This window comes from Petaurus breviceps, unplaced genomic scaffold, assembly GCF_028583685.1.
Source record: "Petaurus breviceps papuanus isolate PSGF00001 unplaced genomic scaffold, PetGlider_PUasm1.0 98, whole genome shotgun sequence".
Lineage (NCBI taxonomy): Eukaryota > Metazoa > Chordata > Mammalia > Diprotodontia > Petauridae > Petaurus > Petaurus breviceps.
The window spans coordinates 29,420,897-29,437,844 of NW_027187460.1; the positions used below are offsets into that span (position 1 = coordinate 29,420,897).

A 16,948-nucleotide genomic window follows, 5' to 3' on the forward strand; every position below is an offset into this window, starting at 1 on the left:
TTATACAGGTACTTCGAAAAACAGTTTGAACTATCAGAACAAACAAAGCTACCAATGTTTCTTCACTGCAGAAACTCACATACCGAATTTTTGGGTAAGTTAATAGCTTAAAACATAATTAAAGAACATTGAAAAAAATTGTTTTATTACAATCTTTTTTTGTTTTTGATTCACAGACTTAATGAAGAAAAATAGAGACAGATGTGTGGGAGGAGTGGTAAGATAAAAATTATATTTAATATGTGATGCAGTGGTTAAGTGTGTTTCTCCCATATTTGAAGACCTTGCAAATTGTGGAAATCCTTAGTTCAGGAGTGATATAAACACACTAATCTAGTCTACTGTATGCTCGTTAATTTATGACTTTTTTTTTTTTAAGCAATTGGGGTTAAGTAACTTGCTCAGGGTTACACGGCCAGTTATTTCTGGCCCAGAAAGTATCTGAGCCCAGATTTGATCCCCAGGTCATCCCAACACTGGAGCTGGTGCTCTTACTCGCTGAGCCCCTAATTTATGACTTGTTTAGAATATAAAACTAAACTAATTTTCTTGTTTTTGTAAAAACTCTGTGAGGTTTTTATAACCTCATTACATATATCTCTCAGTTTCATGAACTGATAACTCATATTTACATATGCTTTAAAGTTTACAAAGTCCTTTCCTAACAGCCATTTGTGGTAAGTGCTATAGCTCTTATTATCTACATTTTACAGTTAAGGAAATTGGAGTTCTTTGAATTTAAGTGACTTACTGATGGTCCCACAGCCAGTAACGCAGATCTCCCGACTCCAGGTCCAGCAGTCTTTCCACCATACTGGGCTGTCTTCTCAGGACAACCATAGTCATTATGTTTTATTATGAAAATCAGCTCACTTAAGTAACCTAAATAATAGGCTGCAATTGTTTAGTACTTAAAATACTGATTAGCCATCTCACTTTCTCTCTTGACAGTACTGTCATCACTTTTAATACCCTGAACATTAACATTTTTAATAATAGCTAGGCATTTATATACTGGTTTAAAGTTTGCAAAGCTTATCTCATTTGATCCTGACAGCAACCCTGGAAGATAGGAACTGTTATCTTCATTTTACAGATGGGGAAACTGAGGCAGGCAGAAGTTAAGTGATTTTTACAGGAGCATACAGCAAGGAAGTGTCTAAGGCCAGATTTGAATTCAAGTCTTCCTGACTCCAGACCCAGTGTTTTGTTCACTGTGCCACCAGCTACAACTAGAGAACCTCTAGTTTTTGAGCATACATGAATCATAAATAACAAAAATACATATACTGACTATGAATAGCCACTTCTACCTTGATTGATCTGCATAAGCATTAACTCAGTGCTTTTCTTGCATGCTTACTTTGATAATTAGTATTTAAAACAAAAACATTTCATTTATACCTCAAGAGGGAATGGGTTTAAATCACTAATCATCTTTTGGCAAGACAATGAATTAGAAAGAATGCTGGATTAGGAGTTAGGGAGCTTGAGCTCCAATCCTGGTTCTCCTTACTACCTCATTCAAGTCCCTGCCCTCTCTGGATGTCCTTCTGTTCATCTGTAAAACTAGAGAATTGGGTGCTCTAAGGTTCATTCCAGCTTTATATTATCTGTTTTTTCAGTGACACTGGCCTTGCTCCTTATTCTTCCAGTAAGACACTCCATACCTCCCCACTCCAGGCATTCTCCTTGGTGGCCCCCTTGGCTTGTACACAGCCTTTCCCAGTCTTCCCTACTGTCGATGCCTTCCCTCTGAGATCATTCCCAGTTTGTCCTTCGGTACCTTGTTTGTACACGGTTTGCATGTTGTCTTCCCCAGCAGACTGTGAGCTCCTTGGGAGCAGGGACTGTTTTTCACCTTGGGGGCTCCAGTGCTTAGCACAGTGCCTGGTGTAACCACTCATTTTTAAGAATACTTTCTCCCTTACCTGTCTAACCATGGCCAAATCTTCTAAGGATTGCCTGGATACAGACCATCTCTTACATCTTCCTCATTCCTTTTTCACAGAGGCTGTTTTGTTGCCTCCTAACTGGTCACCCTGGTTCCAATGTCACTTTTCTCCGATTTATCCTTCATTTGGCTAACAAAAGGCACAGATCTGACCCTGTTGTTCTCTTGCTCAGAAACCTCATAGGGGTGGCCTGTTGCCTGTAGCAGAGATAGTTTGTTTTGTTTTGCTTTTCAGTTAATGATCTACTAAAAATACACATTTGGGCAATGCAGTTTTGACATTTAACAGTGCAGTGTGACACATAGCCAGTGTAGTTGTAAAAAATAAAAATTTTAAATAATACAAAAAAGTCTCCCCGCTCCAGTTTTAATCAGCTTTATTCATTCAACAGTATTCAGTGACAGACCTAGTCCTTGGTCAGTATGCTTGAGTCAAGGAAAGTACTAGGATTTAACAGAATTATTCTGAAGAACTAGGGGGTATGTTGTTGGTCCCCCCATTTGTGCAGCTAGGGGAAAAAGGATATAGAGTGCTGGACTTGAAGTCAGGAAGACCTGAGTTCTAATCCTGCCTCAGACACTTAGTAGCTCTGTGGCCTTGGCCAAGTCATCTTGCCCAAGTTTTATGTTTTGATAGACTTACTTAACCTTTTTCAATCTTAGTTTCCACATCTATAAAATAGGGGTAATAGGATGTACCTTTTTTATGATTATTGGTGAGGATCAAATGAGATATCGTGTGTTTTGCAAACCTTAAAGCTCCACATAAATGCTGTTATTTAAATTCCACATCCATCTATCACCAGTGCTACCTCAAGGCTAAGTGACTTGCCCAGGGTCACATGGCTAGTTTTTGTGTTAAGTGTCTGAGGGCAGATTTGAACTCAGGTCCTCCTGACTCCAAGGCCGGTGCGCAGTGAACTGCGCCACCTAGCCGCCCCTAGAATATACTTTTGCAGCTCCAGGTAGATCCAAACATGATCCAGTGCTGGGCCTCAGCTTCCTTATCTGTTAAATGAGGGATTGAGGTAGATGACCCTTTTAAGATTTTAATCTAGATTACTCTAGATCTTAATCTATGATCCCTTATATCTGTTCTCCTTTAAGTGTCTTGTTGTTCATCCCTCCTTGAAGATAGTTTGGGAGCTGTCTAGAAATGCATCACAGTCTAGAAATTGAGCCTGTTTTGTGGGATCTGACCCTCTCCCTTTCTTTCCCTCCTTGCTTGATTTTTGAAAAGGCTTTCATGGTCTGGCTCCTGCCAAACTGACCTATTTGCTGGTGGATGGCATTCCACCTCTCCTCTCATGCCTTTGCAGAGGCTGTCCTGTGGACCTGGAATGCCCTGCTGCTTTGCCTCATAGAATCCCTAGCTTCCTTAAAGCTCAGCCAATACCACCTCCTACAGGAGTTTGATTGATTTCTCTGCATTACTAGTGGTCTTTCCCTGGAAACCACTATGTATATAGTTTGTATTTCATTTTTTTGTGTACATGTTTCTGTCTTTGTATTCCCAGCACCTAGTACATTGTCTGGCACATACATGGTAAGCACTGAATTAATGCTTGCTGAATGACTCACTCCTTGAATTTAGGAATTTTAAGAGTTCTATTTTCTTTTAAAGAAAAACCTTGTTAAAGCAACTGCAATACTAAAACTACTAAATATATATTTACATTTCTTTTGTAAAATCTTGTTTTCAAGAAATTGAAAGAAACCAGTCACTATTTGCATAAATATAAATCTTGATTCTAGGTACATTCATTTGATGGCACAAAGGAAGAAGCAGCTGCGTTAATTGACATGAATCTTTATATAGGAATTAATGGTTGGTAAGTTTAGCATTATGCTCTTAAAATCATTTATACTAAGATTTTAAAAGTGTATTAAAGTGAGCTACTTGCGGATGAATTTTAGATGTGGATATATTCAATTAAAAGAAGTCCTTTAGTTGTCACTTATTTTTAATTCATAATTGCTTTCATGTATCCTTTGGCTTAATGTTATTTATTATAATGTATTTATTAATAAGGAGTCAGTAAAGTGCTCAAATTGGAGTCACAGAAGAACATGGGATTTGTAATCAAAGCACCTTGGTTCCAGTTGCAGTTCTTCCCCCATTTGTGTGACCTTGGACAAGATTCTTAACCTCCCTGGGCCTGTTTCTTCATCTGTAACATGTAGGGTATTGGACTAGATTACCACTAAGGTATTAAATCTTTAGTCCTAAAACCTAGGTTCCAATTTCATTTCTGCTGCTTACTAGCTATGTGGCTAGGTCATGTTCCTAGGACTCTGTTTAAGACCAAGAAGTTGTGATGTGAATTAGAAGTACCTACACAAGAACTGCACATCAAGTATTGGCATAATTCATAAATGCTTTTAAAGTAATTATAATTTGGGGCACCTAGGTGGCACAGTGAATAGAGCACTGGCCCTAGAGTCATGAGGACCCGAATTCAAATTCGGCCTCAGACACTTAACACAAAAAAAAACTAGCTGTATGACCTTGGGCAAGTCACTTAACCCCAGTTGCCCTCCAAAAAAAAGTAATTAAAATTCTCTTTACTAAAGTTTTGTGATTTGAATTTTTAAGTATTTTACTTTTAGGGGAACAAATTGCCTTAGGCTTGCTCTGTCAAGTGCAGTGTTTTCTGTTATGCCAAAATTTTATGAGGCTTTAGGTCACCAGAAAATCAACTCATCTTGGGCTCTTGCCCTTTTCCCTGGGTTTCACCTGTGGCCTCAAGGATGGATCACATATAAAATCATTTGTCATTTAAAGCTCTTCACAAGTGGGCCCCTCCCTATCTTTCTTATACCCTCTGTGACCCAGCTACAATGGCCTTCTTACTCTTCCTCTCATAGGACACTTTTAGGCATCTGATCCTTGGCACCTGTTCTCCCCCATTCATAGAACCCTTTCCCTCTTTACCTCTGCCTCTTAGAACTCTAGCTGAAACACCACCTTCTACAGCAGTCCATCTACTGCCTATGTATCTTGTGTCAACCTATGAATTTATATATTGTCTTTCCCATGAGAATGGAAGCTCACACAGGGCAAGGTCTGTGTTTCTACTTTTTTTTGTACCTCCAGAGCTTACCACTGTGCCTGACACATAATGAGCACTTTAAATCCTCACTGACCGACTGAAAAGGGAGTAAGTTTAGGTCTGAGGGTGAGTAACTGTGAGGATCTGAGTAGATTGCAAGGCTTGATTCTAATTTTTATACTTAAAACAGCTCTCCTTGTCTTGCATTTTAAATTGCAGTTTCTGTTCAAAGTGTTTTTAAATATTCTTTTTTCCTAATCATCTTTGGAAGTAGACCTAGTAGTGGTATTGCTGGGTCAAAAAGTATAGGTACTTTGATAATTTTTTGAGTAATTACACTAAGATCTTATCGATGTTCTTAAATTCAGAAAAAAAAAAATAATAGCAAGTAAATTCAGATGAGTTCAGTTTGTCTTTAAATTTGTAACTACATTTGGAATTTGTACCTTTATTCCAAAATGCCCTCAGAGGATTGACAGTCCAAATGGCATTTATAATGCCAGGCACTGGAGATACAGAAACAAAAAAAAACAAAAGTCCCAGCCCTTGAGGCAAATGCTGCTAGTGGGTTTTAAAAAATTCACGACTTTCTTATTCCACTCAAACCTAACTGTTGGGTCCTGCTATCTTTGAAACTTAAAATTGTTGGAGCAAAGTAGATCTCTGCTACCCATGTAGGAGCATAGATTTCAAGAAATGGGAGTCTAATCTGTTTTTTTTTTTTCTTTTTGGAGGGGGGAAGGCAGGGCAGTTGGGGTTAAGTGACTTGCCCAAGGTGACATGGCTAGTAAGTGTTAAGCTTCTTAGGTTGAATTTGAACTCAGGTCCTCTTGACTCCAGGGGTGGTACTCTATTCTCTGCGCCACCTAGCTGACCCCAAATCCTCTCATTTTACATATAAGAAAACTGGTACCTAAAGAAGAGAGGTGGATGAATATGTCCACAGGGCTCTTTCCAGCATACCCTTTTTTGGCATATTCTTATGAGTTTATATCATCTAAGTAGCTAATCAGTCTAACTTTTAAAATAGTTTTTCAAACACCCTTCATAGGTATATATTCAGATTGTCCAGAGACAGCAGGATGTAATATCAATAACAGCAAAGGTTAATCTAATATGATTCCCACAACTCTGTGAAGTAAGTGGGATTACCCCCATTTTCAAATAAGAGAGGTTGGGTGATGGACCCAGGGTCACACAGCTAATAAGTCTCTTAAGCCAGCTTTTGACCTCAGTTCTTCCTGATTTCAAGTCCAGCACTGGGAAGATGGAGCACTAACTGACCTTGAAGCCAGGAAGACTCAGGTTCAAGTCACTTAGTGCCAGGTAATTGAAGAGAAGTGCTGAACTGAATGAATAGAGGGAATTTTGTCATGGGAAGTTCTCTATACTAATGAAATTATAAGCCCCTAGCCCTTTCCTTTAATCATTTGAGTTATGCTACTTTGCCATACTTACAGAAACATCAATCGACATAGCATTACTTAATCCATTCTTAGTAGCCTTTTTGTCTTCTGTGTCTGGAATATAGTGCTAACTAAATTTGAAATGACCACGCATTACATGCAGTTTAAGCTTATCCACTGTCACTTATGCAGAACCTTTGCTGATGCCTAGAACTGTTTAAAGTTCTCTCCTTGAAATTATCTTGTTTACATATTATAACCCCAATTTAATGCATGCTCTTTGTTGTCTTTGTAGCACAGTGCTTATTCACAGTAGGTGTTTGAGAGATGTTTGTTGAATTAAAAGTTCTATTTTGATCCATTAATCCCCCTTGTGACTAATGTCTTTTGCAAAATGGTTATTTGAGGCCAGGAGTATATTGGTACTCTAGGGCTATGGAAAACAATACAACCACCCAGCCCACATAGGAGTTGAACATTCAGATTGGCCCAGCAAATTGTAGGTAGTTCAAAAGGATTTAACTGGTTTTAATTACACAGTAACTGAACACTAAGGGCAGCTAGGCTGTGCACTGGGCAGAGAGAATAAGACTCATCTTCCTGAATTCAAATGTGGCCTCACATTTGTGTGAGACTCTAACTCAGCTATGTGACTCTGGACAAATCATTTAATCCTGCTTGCCTCTGTTTCCTCATCTGTAAAATGAGCTAGAGAAAGAAATGGCAAACCACTCCAGTATCTTTGCCAAGAAAACCCTAGAGACAGTCACAAAGAGTCAGAAACAACTGAAAAGTGACTGAACAATTGAAGTTACACAGTAAAAGTCAAATTCCTATCTTTCTTAAGTGTTAGAGGCCCTTAGATTTTTTTCAAAAGTAAGATTTTACTGATAAACTCTTTTTTTTGCTTTTTGGAGGGAGATGGTAGGGCAATTGGGGTTAAGGGACTTGCCCAAGGTCACACGGCTAGTAAGTGTTAAGTGTCTAAGGCCAGCTTTGAACTCAGGTCCTCCTGACTCCAGGGCCAGTGCTCTATTCACTGTGCCACCTAGCCACCCCATTGATAAATCTTGAGATGCTAAAGTAGGGGGAAAATATGTGTGTGTACTACTGGTAACTGAAACCTTTTAAAATGGAATTTATACTACTTTGGGAGTAATGTTGTGTAAAGAGATCACTCCTATTATAAATAACCCTCCTTTCTTTGTTGAAATTTACTTAAAATTTTTTTTAACTTTTTAGCTCACTGAAAACTGAGGCCAATCTAGAAGTGTTAAAGTCAATACCTAGTGAAAAATTAATGATAGAGACTGGTAAGTTGACATTTTGATTGTGACTGATATTGCTTTTAATAAAATTAAAATTTAAGGAAAAATGTAATTAGGAATGAAAAATATTTAATATCCCAAGCTTAATGTTAAAATATAACTACAGAATAGAACCTGTCCTGAAGCAGCATGGCCCAACAGAGAGAAAGCTAACCTTGAGCCAGGAAGACTGGGGCCTAGATCCCACCTCTAATACATAATGGTTGTTTGTACAGGTCAGGTCACTTAACCTTTCAATGTGCCAAGAAACTTTGTTGCAGAGCCCCCTTCCCCACTGCCCCCCCCCCAAGTAGTGTCCATAGGCATACTCAATAAATATTCATCTTTTTAACCACATGCCCATCTTGTAAAGCTAAATGCTTTCAGTCTGCTGTGAATTTCATATTTTCAGCTGATTAAGGGTGTTATGCTTTAGCACATTAAAAAAATAGATTACAAGAAGGAACAGTGAAGACATGTAAATTAGGCTTGCTGTCCAAGGTATAAAATTTTTGTTTCATTAAAAACCAAAACTAAAAAAATGAGCATTTGTTTTCAAATTCATCTCAAGTACATTTTTCAGCAGTTCAAAAAACTCTTCAGTTAAAGTAGGAATATTCTTTGTCATGGAATATTGGTTATTTTAAAATATTTACTGAAAAACAGGAAGGCTAAAGTATCAAAGTGGTCCATCATAAGGCACATAAGACCAAATAATTAGGGTTCAAATTAATCAGAAATTTTATTAGTAAATTCCTCAAACAAATGAGAGTAGAAAGCTAAATGTGACACAAACCCTAGACACCAAGAGGATGTCATAATGCCCAGGGCGGGGAGTAAAGGGGAAGGGGCTCTTTATTAAAGAACCAAAAAAACCCCCAAACTTCCTTTGCTCAGTTACTGTATGTCACATTTCAAGGATATTTATATAGTGTACAAATTGTTATGAGTTATTAGAGAGATCTTTCATTAAAACCCTGTTATGATACTGTGGGTTCTCAAAGGCTAGAGCAGTACCTATACAAAGTGGAAAGTAGTTTGAAACTTCGTCCGTCTGTCTGGAAAAGCCTAGCTATCTTCAAACTTATCACCAGGTTAAGCCAAAAACTTGATAAACATTATCTATTTAAAGTCATATGGTGATAAATACCTGCACTGGGCAGCGGGCCTGCACCAAATTACAGATCCTTCAGGTATTTAAATAGTAAACCGAGCAGACAAGCGACACAGTGGACAGAATTAGGAAGTTAGGAAGACCTCTTGTGTTCAACCTCCTCGGACACTATTGTGTGTCCCTGGACAAGTTTCTTAACTTCTGTCAACCTGTTTCTTCTCTGTAAAATGAGTATAATAGCAGCATATATAAAAATAAAATTCAAGTCCATAGAACTGTTGTGAGGATCAAACGAAATAGCATATACAGCTTTGCAAACCTTAAAAGCATTATAAAAATGCCATCATTATTAATTATTAATGACAATAGCAGAGATGTAGATATCTTAATGTATCCTTAGAGCTTTTTGTTCATTGTACTTCTTAGTTTTTAATACGATCCAAGTTATGTAATTATCTCATTAAATTTTCTTTTAATATTACCTTTTCCAAGCTTATTTTATAATATATGATAATTTGGAAGTGCTTATGTTAAAAAAGCAAGGTTACCTTCTAAAACTGTAAAGATGGCACAAGTTGTAGAACTGTTAATGAAACAAAATTTAATACTTTTATCTCTTTTTGTACCACATTAGATGCTCCTTGGTGTGGAGTCAAAAATACTCATGCAGGAATAAAATATGTAAGAACTTTATTTCCCACAAAAAAGAAATGGGAAAGTGGGAGTTGTTTGAAGGACAGAAATGAACCTTGTAACATTATGTAAGTATGATCATTTGTATTGGATAAATAATCCATTGGTAGGATAATATGTTGTACTTAATAATTTATCGGTTTTAAGTGAAAGCCAATTGGCTAAAGTCTAGCACCTAAAACTGTTGTACAAAATGGTCAGGCCCAAATTATAACATATTTGAAATTTGCATCTCATTGCATTCTTTCAAATAGAAGATCTTGAAGAGGAGTAAACTAATAAGTCATAGGATTCTGACTTACATAATGAAGTGCTTTGAAAAGGGAGAAGAAAAAAATTAACTATAATAACTTGTAGCACTGTAAAGTTTACAAAATGCGCTTTATGCACATTAGTTCATTTAAGCCCTACAACACAATGTGTGAAAATCAAATGTTGAGTTGCAGTCATGTCACTCTTAGTGACTTTTTCCAGTGACCAGCTGATATCTACTACATGGTGCAGTTTTCATTCCATGACCCCCTTTTAGCAACCAAAAAATATTGTGAACCCCCAAGATAATTTAATATACTACATGATATTTTCTACAAGTGTTTACTGCTTAGGATGCCATTAAAGAATTTTTAGTTGGAACTCTTAGACCATTGTCATGAATCCCCACCAAATGGTAACCAGTGATGAGGTGGAAAGGACACTGGGTGTGGAGATAGAAGACCCAGGCTTCAGTGCCACCTCTGCCAACTTACTGATAATAAAGCCATAGGCAAGTCACGTCATTTCTTTGGGCCTTAGTTTCTCCTGCTATAGCATTAAGTTATTGGACTATATCCCCTCTAAGTCCCTTCTAGGTCTTTATCCGTGATCTGACCCACATACATAGTCACATTTTTTACTGTAAATGAAACCAGAAGATAAAAAGTTCAGTTCTATGAAATGATGCTGCATAGAGCCTTCTAAGAGAGGCAAGTGTTCCTTCATGGGCAACAAACTTTTTGTGAGACATACTCTATCTCAGCTGCTAGAACTCATATTCAGCATAAGAAAATGGACTGAGATAAGTATTGCTTATATACTAGAAATTTTTTTCAGGAGTGGAAAAAATTTTTCAGAAACTTCAAACTTAAGTAAACATGTACCATGTTTAAAAAATTTCCACTGTCTAGGGGTGGCCAGGTGGCTCAGTAAGTAAGAGCACCGGCTCCAGTGTGGGGATGACCTGGGGATCAAATCTGGGCCCAGATACTTAGCAGCACACCCAGAAATAACTGACTGTGTAACCTTGAGCAAGTTACTTAACCCTGATTGCTTTAAAAAAAAAATTTCCACTGTCTTGGAATTTTAAGAAAAGCATTTGATTTAGCAAAACAAAATCCAGCTTTAAAACCTTTTCTCAAATAAGGTACACACTTGTGCACATTAAAGTTATACAAAAATCTTTAACACATTTTGCCACAGAGATAACCAAGTACTATCAATCTGTAAATATATCAGTAGCAAGTGAGGGAAAAAAACAAACCTGGAAGATAATTCATTACTTCTAGATGTTTGCAGTACCATGACAGATATGCTATGCAGAGTTCAGATAGAAGAATTTCTCTATAAGGGGCAAGGTTCTTCAGGTACTCCTGATACCAATTATACTGAACCCCCAAAGTCTCCTTAATCATCATTCCAAAAAGGTTGACCTAACGGCTCATACTAAGTAAATGAAGTGGCTAAAAATTTATATTGCCCAGATTCTAACATGCATCCCATTGGCCCATTAATTTAACATATGGGCAGTGAGCTGGTCCCAGCATTGAAAAAGAGATGTCTGGATCTCATTTGGGAAGAATGAGCAGCACTTGAAATAATTCCAAGCTATTTGCCTCTGCAAAAACCCTTTTTGACATTTTCTCAGTTAAAAAAAAAAACACACATCAAAACTATACCTTATTAAAACCATTTCAGAAAAATCAAAACTGTCAGTAATCCAAAAACACATGATCAGTCGACAATTAACAAGCATTTAATTAAGCACCTACTATGTGCCAGGCACTTTGCTAAGTGCTGGGAATATAAAGGCAAAAAACAATTTCTGCTCTCGAGGAGCTCACAGTTTAAGGGGAGAGACAACATGTAAATAACTATATACAAACAAGATATATATACAGGGTAAAAATAGATCAACAACAGAGGAAAAGACATTTGCATTGACAGGGATCCAGAAGGGCTTCTTGGAGAAGTTGAGATTTTAGCCAGGGAAGCAGATGAAGGGGAGAATTCCAGGCTTGGGAGACAGGTGATGTAAAATGCCTGGAGTTTGGAGATGGAATGTTTGTGCAAGAAACATGGGTGAGAGGACTGAGGTATGAAAAAAACTGGACAAGCAGGCCAGGTTACAAAAGGTTATGAACACCAAACACTTTTACACTTTACTTCTGGAGATGATTGGGAACAACTAGAGATGACTGAATAGGGGAGTAATATGGTCAGATTTGTACTTTGACAGTTCAGTGGAGGATGAATTAGAATATGGAGACATTTGAAGCAGAGACATCAGCCAGAAGGCTGGGGGTCGTGGGGTGATGAAGGACCTGCACTAGGGTACTGGCAGTGTTGGAGGAATGTTAGACAGGACTTGGTAATAGATCAGATATGGTTGGTGAGTGAGGAGTCAAGGATGACACTTAGGTTGTGGGCCTGGGTGACTAGAAGGATGGTGGTACCTCAGCAGGAATAGGGAAGTTAAAAAGCAGGCAGGTTTTTTTGTAGAGAGAGAGTTGTTTTGGACATACTGAGTTTAAGATGTCTATGGAGCATCAAGTTCAAGATGTCAGATACTTGGTCAGAGATGCAAGTATGGAGGTCAGGAGAAAGATTAGGCCTGGGCTAGTTCATGAGCGTTAAAATAGGTCTTCAGAGTATTACCAAAGTGACATAAAAGATACCTTTTTAGAGGCAGCTAGGTGACACAGTTAATAGAGTGCTGTTGAAGTCATGAAGACAAATCTGGCCTTAGACTCTTACTAGCTGTGTGATCCTGGGAAAGTCACTCAACCACTGTCTGCTTCGTTTTCCTCAACTGTAAAATAGAACTAATAATAGAACCTCCCTCCCAGGGTTGTTGTGAGGATCAAATAAGATAATCAGTACCTGGCACATAGTAAATGCTTTATAAATGTTAATTGTTATAATTATTATTCCCTCCCCATCTTCCTTTTAGTTACATGTCTGGGGGAAAAAATGTAGTTGGACCAGAACAGGGACTGAACAACAGGTGAACCACCTGAGCGATGTAGTATTACTTCACCAAACATTGAAGAACCATAAGGGAATTAACAGAAAAATCATTGAATCTTGAGAAGTAAAAGGGATATCAGAGATCATCAGATTCAATCCCCTCCCTTTAAAGGGAGGAAACTGAGGCCCAGAAAGATGAAATGCTTGCCTGTCAGAATGTGAAGTGGAACTCAGGACTTCTAGATTCTCTATCTGCTGTTCTCTCTCAGATAAAAATTGCAGAGAATGGAAAGAGGAGGGAACTGTTCTCTACACAAACCTGTAAAAAGCATGGATCCCCATAATTGAGACTAAAAAAGCTTTATCATACTTAAAGAGTTTATACCATTTTAAATGGACAAATCTTCCAATTCCATGGATTTGTACAATTTAAATGTGGAATGCAGCAAACCAATTTTGCTTTCATTTCATTTAACTTGGCATAGCTAGTATATACATACACAAAGAGTTTTTTCCCCCAAGTTATATTTTTTTTTCCATACTGTAACAACAATCACAAAACTTTAACCAGGAAACCATTAACTATAGTTTATACCAGTGACAGAAATAGAATAAATGCTGGGGCAATTCACACCTCAAATGTAATAAGTTTTATATCAATCAGCAAGCATTTGTTCAGGCTAAGTGCTGGGATACAAAGACAAAATGAAAAACTCCCCCCCCACACACACACTTCAAATTTACATTCTCTTCAGGTTCCCAAGCTATTCAGAATATAGTTTTGTGGGAGAATCTGACTTGCACTAGCAAGAATGAAGATGAATGATCTTATATGAGTTTTTAAAAAGTTGTATATACATGGACTCCTCAAATGTTTAACGATGTAAAGCCCATTTCAGTTTATCATCATATTTAAGGGACTGATATTTATGGAAATGTCAGCTCTTCAACATAGCTTATGGACCCAGAAAAACAACAGCAGTTCTCAGCAGAACTCAGCAGTTCTCCAGGTGTGGTCCAGGGACCATGACCCTTTCCAGAAGAGGGTCTGTGAGGTTAAAACTATTTTCATTTACCAAGTTGTTTTCTAATACAGTAAATATCAAGATATAACTCACATGAACAAAACATCCCAAAAGATGTTTTGTGAGCCTTAATAATAGTAGGGTCCTGAGACCAGAAAGTTTGAAAACTACTGGATGTGGGTTTTTTTTAAAAAATTATAAAATAGTGTTTTCTATGTAGGTCCTTTCAGATTTAGGGCATGGGGCTTCAGATACAGTGTAGAAGCAGCTGCTTGCTCATACTTAGTTATTTCATCATGGAAGGTGACCCCTGAGTGTCATCTTTAGGGAAGAGGAACTTAAAACTTGGAGTCATCCTGGAAGTTAACATAGCTCATCATTAAAAACTTTGGAAGCCATAACATGAATCAAGCAGTAAAAACCTTTACTAGGTGCTCCATCGCCATTTTAGTTATGGTTCTTTCTAATTAACAATTTAACCACATCATTTGGGTATCAGAATTATTTATATCACATCATTGAAAGCTGTCTTGAGTCAAATTTCATTGGATTTCATTGTGGCATAGGAATATCCTTATGTAGAAAAAGATCAAATGATAGGGAGATGTGGGCCAAAAGTATGGGGATTGGTAGCACCAGTGGATTTGTCTCTAATAGAATGGCACAAGGTTTTGTACCTCACCATATTCTGTTTTACATTGTAGAAGCTTACATATCACGTTTATGATTGGAAGTAGATAATATGAGGGTAAGAGAGATGATAGTTAATAAATACAGAGTGGCAAATCTGGACCAAAAGATAGATAAGGTCAGATGTAATAAGATGAAATCTGATAGGGATAAATGTAAAGGACTACTTAGCAGCTAAATAATCAGCTGATTATTAGAAGTATAGGATGCAAAATATTTCAGTGAAAACTCAAGTTTAAAAAGCTAACACCATTATTATGATCTTTGGCTATGTAAAAAAAAAAAAAAAGCATCCAAGAGTAAGAGATTATAATTCTATTGTATTCTGCCCTGGTTCAACCATATCTGCGGCATTAAGTTTAGTTCTGGGTGCTGTATTTTAGGAAGAACATTAATAAACCAATGTGCAGAGGTTGACCAAGATGATATAACTTGAAATGTCATGGGGGTACAAATTGAGGGAACCACAAAAATTTAGACTCAAAAATACTTTTAAGATTCATATTTGAAAGGCAGATAGAAGAACGTTTAGAATTGTTTGCTTGCCCACCAAGAAGAGCAGAAGCTGGATGATTACTTATCAGATATATAATAGAGGCAAAATGCTGTCATGAATTTGATTGACTGATCTAAGGCCCTATCACAAGACCATATCTAAAACTGGAAGGCCCCATGTAATCTGTCCCCTCCCTGACTTTACGGATCAGGAGGTGGACACTCAAGGTCATGTAGGTTCTGAGTTAGAGAGCCATGATCCAAAGCCCTGTCCTCCCAACTCCAATCAAGGGCTTTCCCCCCATGCAAGATCATCCTTTCTCATGTTACAGTAAGGTTCTTTCATTCCCCTTCTGAACGAAAACAACACTCATTAGACATGTGCTGACTTCAGTTTGCATGTATAGAATATGTAGATTAGATACACACACGTGTCTGTATATGTCTCTACATCTATAGTTACATCCAGTGTTTGAATACTCCCTTGCAAACACATACAATCTTACGAAACTATAAACTTAAGGAGAAACACTGGGGTCATACTTCTTTGAATACCCGCCCCTCTACATCTTCCCCTCCCAAGTCTCAGAAATTTAGGGGACAAAAAATTTAAAGGACATTAGAGATCATCCTAGAAATGCCTTTTTTATGGGTAAGCAAACTTAAAATCCAGTGAGTTTAAGGGACTCATCCAAGGGTAACTGATGAGTCCTTAAAGAAAGTACTTACAAACCTACAAACTATGTCACCAGCAGTAATATTTACCTAGAGTTCCATCCAATTGCTTGAATATCCTCCTTGCAAAGAAAACACTTTCAAATCATGCAAAAAAGTATCTGTTAATAAGCAAACACAAAGGGAGCTAAAATGTATGTAGGAGGTCCAATTTGAAATGTAAGAAATACTTTCAGCACATTAGTTTACAATTGTTCAGGACCCAGACTGCATGTTTAATACTGACAACTCGTAGGTTTTTGTGCCATTCTTAAAAGACAAACACTAATTTTAATCCTCTTCTCATAACCGCTTGGTAGAAAGATGCCCATTAGGAGGATAAAAAAAGGGAATTTAGATTTTATTTTTTTCAGTTGAAAAATAATTTAACCAATTGTAAAAACTGTACCTGTAATATTACTTGGAAAAATAACAGGGCTGGCTGCTGCTTCTGCTGGTAGGAACTACAGGAAAGTTAATAAGTCTATCTCTGGAAATGTGGAAAAACAAGAACATAGCCCTACACACCACTTCCAATAATCATAGGTTCTGTATAGCAAATGCTCTTGATAAATTTTGCAGGAATAAGTCTTAGTTTTTTAAATAAGGCCATCACTTGTTTGGCAAGGGAAGGATACCTTTTCAAAGTTTCACTTCTTGAACTTAGCCTCAGTTCCTTTTATTCACTGAGCTGGTTCCAAGGTTGATATAGAAAGGCAGATGATGTTTTTCTTGGGAGCTCAGTCTTTTGTGTCTCATTAACTGCTCCTTTCCCTATCCCACAGTTTTAAAAGTCTATCAGTCTTATATTTGAGATTGTATTCAACTACTATGAGTGGAATTTAGTTCTGAACAGAATACTTCATGAATACCACTAAAAGTTAAATACTAAGTTTAATTTTGAAATCAAACCAGAAATGTTAACTAGTTGATAAGATTCTTTTTGTCTTAGAGACAAATGGCTTTCTCTCTAAAACTGATCAATTTTTTTAACTTAACTTTAAATTCAATCCTTTACTAATCTACTTGGGTGGGGGTTTTGTATGTTTTTTAGTCAGATTCTGGAGATAATAGCAGCCGTAAGAGACGATGACCCACTTGAATTGGCCAATACACTGTATAACAACACCATTAAAGTCTTCTTTAAAGACATGTAAATCAGCTGTCATGTGTTTCATTGTGCATGTAAAACTGCATGGTGAAATTTACTGTAGCCTTCAATAAAAGTATGAAACTTATCTAAAGAGGCATGTCAGTCATAATTCAGTTGTTCAT

The 16,948-nt window shown here is 37.3% G+C and overlaps 1 protein-coding gene across 2 annotated transcripts in view; it reads left to right on the forward strand.

The window, feature by feature from the left end:
* The window catches only part of TATDN1 (TatD DNase domain containing 1), a 58,806-nt gene extending 41,895 nt beyond the window's left edge, over positions 1-16,911 (forward strand). For both annotated transcript variants that reach the window (XM_069081037.1, XM_069081036.1), the window contains 6 exons: positions 9-94; positions 177-217; positions 3,710-3,786; positions 7,656-7,726; positions 9,469-9,595; positions 16,728-16,911. In XM_069081037.1, the coding sequence (XP_068937138.1) occupies positions 9-94; positions 177-217; positions 3,710-3,786; positions 7,656-7,726; positions 9,469-9,595; positions 16,728-16,830 (505 nt within the window). In that variant the 3' untranslated portion in view covers positions 16,831-16,911. The remainder of the gene's footprint in view (positions 1-8; positions 95-176; positions 218-3,709; positions 3,787-7,655; positions 7,727-9,468; positions 9,596-16,727) is intronic.
* Positions 16,912-16,948: the final 37 nt, after the last annotated feature.